Below are 6,235 nucleotides of genomic sequence, written 5' to 3'. Positions count from 1 at the left end.
TGCTCCTAACACAGAGCATGTGCTACTTATGAGTTTAGGAATGAGAGATTAGACACTGGTGTGTCCAGAGAGAGGGACGAGGGTGATGTGTGTGTGTGTGTGTGTGTGTGTGTGTGTGTGTGTCTTTGAAAGATGGAGAGAGTGTGTGAGACGGCAAGGGTTTGTGTATTTGTGAGTGGAAAAGAGAAAGAGAAAAAGAGGGATATAAAGCGAGATAAAAAGGAGTGTGTGTGAGTGGAGGAAATAGCCATAAAGAGAGAGAGAGAGTCGAGAGAGGGAGAGAGAGAGAGAAAGAGGAAGAGAGAGAGTCGAGAGAGGGTGAGACAGAGGGAGCTGAAGAGAGAGGGAGACAGAGAGAGGGAGAGGTAGAGAGAGAGAGGTAGAGAGAGAGTAGAGAGGGAGAGAGCTGAAGAGAGGGTGAGACAGAGAGAGCGAGAGGTAGAGAGAGAGAGAGGGAGAGAGAGAGTAGAGAGAGAGAGAGGGAGAGAGAGAGAGAGAGTCGAGAGAGGGATAGAGAGAGAGAGCTAAAGAGAGGGGGCCTCCCCAGGCAGACCTCCTCTTTAAATTCCTGCACCTCCTTCCTTCCCTATTTGGTTCTCTCTTTTGTGCCGTCCCATCTCTCACAAATGTTGCAGCTCTCGCCCCTACCCATGATGCACCTATGCCTCTAGCTGAGCCTTTTGTTATTGTAGTACTTAACCTTTTTAATTTATTGTTTATTTTCCTACCATGGCTTTCTCTTTCTTTCTCTCTTCCAATCTCTCTCTCCTCTCCTCCCCCTCTCTTATCTCCCTCCTTCAGGTCTAGAGGGTGCATTAGATGTTTTCTAATCAAAAAGACTACTGTGCCTACCCTAATTATGTAATTTTGAGGGAGCAGGGAAAACACAATGTTCTTTGCTAATGATGCACAGTGGAGCACTGTCTTGTAATCACGGCTTCATAACTCCATCAAACTTTAAAACCTAGAATGATTTCTTGATGACAATAACGGCATTCTGCCCACAGCCGATTGGTCCCGGCAGCCAGCCCTCTGACAGCTGCTGGGAAGCTTTTGATTGGCCCTCGGCTCCCCGCTCTCTGCTTTTGCAAACAGGAGCGTTCACTTTCCACGTCGGAAACAGGTCAGCTGTGTATGTGTGCGTGTGTATGTGTGTTTTTGTGTCTGTGTGTGTGTGTGGTGTGTGTGTGAGGGGCTGAACTGATCCATTAGTGGGTCGTGAGGTCGCTAAATGGAGTAGAGAGATGATGATGATGAGGATGAAGGCGATGGTGATAGCATAGCAACCCATACAAACAGTGCATGGTGGGCTGAGTGCAGGGAGCTGATTGACTTTTGACCCTTTTTCATCAGTGTGTATACATCTATATGAACATGATCTATATGAGGTGGGTTAACAGGTCAGCCCATCTGAGCCCTCGCTTTTGGAGAGATGGCCTCTCTTATATCTTCCATCTCTGCACTGATATCATATATGATAGTGTTAGGTCCATGCTGAGTCTTAGGCCCAATCCCATTTCTAATCTCCACCCCTACCCTTACCCCTACCCCTTGGCCCTCGCCTTTTAAAACGGAGCAATAACGTAGGTGTAGGCGTAGGGGTTGAAACGCTAGCCCTACGAATTGAGATATCCCTTCAACAATTATGTACGTCATCAGTACGCTGCGTCAGCTGTCACATAACCGAAGAGCGACAGCTGTCACTCATCAGACATAAACAAACATGGCGCCTGCAGCTGTTGTTTACACAATGCAACATTTCATCAAACAAGTTTTAAAACCATGAATTACAAAGAAAATACTTACATTTGTGTGATGCTTTTCCTGCTGTTTCCGACATTTTTAAAGGGACTCGCACGATGTTTACAGGATTGGGGTGTGAATGATCACGGGTTCGCAATGCATTGGGGGAAATCGGTCTCACCCCTCCGTTTGAAGTGTGCCCTCAGAAAATCTCCGTTTGGAGGGGTGGAAAGCCCTTCCCCCTAGCCTGACGATGTCATACTCATAATTCTAGTCAGAATATGAGTCTGAGACCGGACTATTGGGCTGTGATTATGGGGCGTGTTTCAACGAACCAGGAAAGAAAATTCCTCTTCGCTGAATTGGATACCTAGAACCAATCAGAGCAACGTAGTATTTCCATCTGATAGATTAAACTTTTACCTGATCCCGTAGGAAGGACGGCAAAAACATCTTTTCAATCGACAAATGCCTTGATCGCGTTTCTCTGTTCCTCTTTCAAAATGAATGCGCTGTCATATCTGTTGAGATATGCCTGCTCACGTTACTTAATTAGCACTCAAGGCTAGAAGCTACCATTCGTTTGAATGTTTTTTTTTTCTACGCGTTAGCATAACCTATCAATAATGCTCTAGAGTGCTTCAGTTAAGACCTATAATCCTTGGCAACACTCGTTTTGCGTATACACAACTAACCGAGTCAATGTAGACATATAAAAGTCGTGTAGATAGCTTAAATCATATAAAATATGTCCCACTAAGCTTCCGAGACGGCGCCATCTTTGTTCGATGTATACCGGTATTCTATCTATATCTGTCCATCAACGTATAAAGCCCGCCCTTACAATTTGAATGGTCAGATCACTTTTCGGGGCCGTTTAAACCCTCCCAACTAACTCGACTCCAGACTGAATCTCCAGACCAAAAATTTTGTGGGCGGAGTTCAGGCTGGTATCCAGGCTACCTTCCCCCACCCCTACCTTTCTGTCTTAACGTGAATTGGGATAACCCTACCCCTACAGCCCTCAGAGTGGTTTACATCTCATGCACACAACATGTGACATGCGTGCTCTGTCATCCCATCCACAGCTGTGTGCTATCAAGGCATACGTATACACACACACACACACACACACACACACACACACACACACACACACACACACATACACACACACATACTGCCATACAAGGGCACACAAGCCCCTACAGCAACAGTCCTCATGTTCCTAGCCTAGCATGTTTCCCAGGTCTGAGGGCAAAATACCTTTCCCCTGAAGAATATAAACTATAATAGTTTTAAAAGTAATTAGTTTTATACAATTTCTAAGACAGTTATAGCATGTGCTAGATTAGGCTAGTGTACCTTTATGTCAGCCATATAGCACCTTATTGGCATATTTCTCATATGTCTGAAGTGGATGTCTGAACTCATTTCTGGCCCATGATGCCCCAGCTAAAGGATTCTCTTTGTATTGAATAGCGCTAGGTCCACCTGTTTACGCACCTGATGAGGAGTCCTTTATGTGCAGAGTAAAACATGTCGCTCATCAGTCTGACTGTTCACTCACCTATCTGCTCGGGCGTGTGAGTCTGCATCTGCGTCTGGGACTGCAGCAGTGTGGGGCCCTGCCCTGGTGTCTGCGTCTGCGCTTGGACCTGTGCCTGCTGGGCCGCCTGCGCCTGCGCTGCCTGCTCCTGCAGGCTCTGGCTGTCCACGGAGATGCCGCTGTCGCTGTGCAGCTTCTCGCCTTCCGGCGACGGCGTCTGGTTGGCTGTGGCGGCACGGTTGTTAGCCGCCTGCTTGTTCTGCTTGCAGCTGTTCCACCTGCGAGGAGCGGAAGACGCAGAGACACGGAGATACTGCGTCAGTCTGGGTTCAAAGCTGGAACGCTACTGCATGGAATGTAAGAGTAGATATGTGGTATGTAAGTATGTAAATATATACTGTATACGTGGTACGTAAGTATGTAAGTACAGATATGTGGAACAATTATCTCGCTGGTTATAACCTAATGTCCTCTGACTGCTGCCTAGGGCTGTCCTGACTTCCTTTTGTGTTAGATATATATATAAATACTGATATTCATATTGATAGGGATTTGGTATCTTTGTTACTAATGGCTTATTGTTGTGATGACGTGAATAGCTGGAGATATGGATGCTCCTTGTCTGTGATGATAACATATAAAAAACATTAGTCAGGTACAGGAGGATAAATCATCTAATGCTTCAGACATGTTGGTGTCTTGGCTGTGTGTGTGTGTGTGTGTGTGTGTGTGTGTGTGTGTGTGTGTGTGTGTGTGTGTGTGTGTGTGTATGTGTGTGTGTGTGTGTGTGTGTGTGTGTGTGTGTGTGTGTGTGTGTGTGTGTGTGTGTGTGTGTGTGTGTGTGTGTGTGTGTGTGTGTGTGTGTGTGTGTGTGTGTGTGTGTGTGGTTGGTGGGAGGGGAGTGTAAGTGGGTCAGTGTCATGCCCTCTGACAGCACAACTGAATATTTTACCAGCTTTCACTGTCTCCCCCCCCCCCCTCCCCCATCCCCCCATCCTATCATCTCTCCACGACACACTTCAGTGGACAGCCTCTCTCTCTCTCTCTCTCTCACTCTCTCTCTCTCTCTCTCTCTCACTCTCTCACTCTCTCACTCTCTCACTCTCTCTCTCTCTCTCTCTCTCTCTCTCACTCTCACACTCTCTCTCTCTCTCTCTCTCTCTCTCTCTCTCTCTCTCTCTCTCTCTCTCTCTATCTATCTCTCTATCTCTCTTCCTCTCTTGCTCCCCTCAACCTTCATCCTGTCTTTCTATTATATTACATACAGTATATTATGTACATTTTGCTATAATATTTGAAGGTTAAAAAGGTTAAGTTATAAAGGGGTTAAAGGTTGAAGTGTATGGAACAGTGTTGCGTACAGAACACCATTAACTTACATCACTGTACCTATAAATAGATGCTGCCCTGGATTTACAAATACGTACCTCTCACATACACCTCTCACAAACAAACACAAAGGTATCAGTACACACCTGTACAAACACACATGTATTCACAGTGCCTGTCTATCAGCCCTGAGTTCCCCCCAGCACCTCACCTCTTGAAGATGATGTAGGCCAGCAGACCCACCACCACGGCGGCCAGGATGGAGCAGTAGATGGGGATGAGGTTCTCGTTGAAGCCGTGCCCGATGAAGCGAGGCGAGCTGGGGTTCGCAGTGGTGGGCTCCCCCCCTGGGTTGGTGCTCAGGGAGTCGTCGGGCTGCGTGAAGACGGGGTCCGAGGAGGAGAAAGGAGACGGGGACGGGGTGGAGGTGGGGATGCTGGGGTCTGTGGTGGTGGAGGAGGAGGGGGAGGAAGGATAGAGAGACAAAAAAGCTCATTTAGACTTGTGTTTTTTTTCTACTTCCTTTTTTAGTATTCATCATCGTACACCCTCCTCCTCCTCCTCCTCCTCCGTCACCTTCTTTAGTCTTCCGGTGGGTGAGGGATGCCTACCCACAATTCCATGACAAAACAATAAAACTCCTCAGAGCTCCCAAGCTCATTAAAGGAGAGAAGAAGACTAGAAACAGACACACACGACACAGGTGCTCTGTGCTACAGATATTTCCACTCGGCTTTTCTTTAGGGCTTTAAAAAAAAGGTGACTAATCACTCTTCTATAACAGAACTTTTCCATAACAACCCAAAATTATTACTGACATTGACACACATATTCCATACATATTCCACAGAGGTCATTTCTACATTCCCTGCATTAGATCCATGTTGAAGTACTGGCTCACTGGACTTCCAGTTCACAGCCTCTGCCTCCTCAAACTCCCCCCCCCCCCCCCCCCCCACACACACACACCCACACACACACACACACACACACACACACACACACACACACACACACACACACACACACAGTGAGGACCAGTGTACAGACAAGCTGAATTAATGAATTAGAGCCTCTCTGGACCATCGTCCCCAGAGGTCAGCCATCGACATGAAACAACCCAAAGAGAAGCACCCCTTTCACACCCCTCCATCACTATTCAGACACCACACACTCACACACTCACACACACACACACACACACACACACACACACACACACACACACACACACACACACACACACACACACACACACACACACACACACACACACACACACACACACACACACACACACACACACCAACACACTTTCACACCCCTCCATCACTATTCAGACAGTCTACAACTGCTTTCCCCTTCTTTTTCCTCCTCTCGTGTATTGATTCTGTGCATTATTTATGCAGGGGATACCCCTCCCCCTTCCCCCACAATGTCCGCCACTCCCCACCACTGACTGCCTTGAGGGCCCCATTTCAGTTCACATGTGAGTCTTCAGGAAGGGTTCTCAAGCTCCTTCAGACTGTCGTTATAATGGAGAGAAGTGGGGAGGTGGGGCAACATGCTATGTTGGTTTCCGTTGACAGGGTTTACATTGTTCCCATGGGAAGA

The 6,235-nt window shown here is 47.2% G+C and overlaps 1 protein-coding gene across 1 annotated transcript in view; it reads right to left on the bottom strand.

The window, feature by feature from the left end:
- Positions 1-6,235, bottom strand: part of ngfra (nerve growth factor receptor a (TNFR superfamily, member 16)) — a gene marked incomplete at both ends in the record, with an annotated part of 48,263 nt that overhangs the window by 15,951 nt on the left and 26,077 nt on the right. The window contains 2 exons of the mRNA XM_080856452.1: positions 3,314-3,570; positions 4,833-5,064. Coding sequence (XP_080712578.1) covers positions 3,314-3,570; positions 4,833-5,064 — 489 coding nt within the window. The remainder of the gene's footprint in view (positions 1-3,313; positions 3,571-4,832; positions 5,065-6,235) is intronic.

This window comes from Sprattus sprattus (assembly GCF_963457725.1).
Source record: "Sprattus sprattus genome assembly, chromosome: 18".
NCBI lineage: Eukaryota > Metazoa > Chordata > Actinopteri > Clupeiformes > Clupeidae > Sprattus > Sprattus sprattus.
This window is presented reverse-complemented; position numbering and strand designations above follow the sequence as displayed.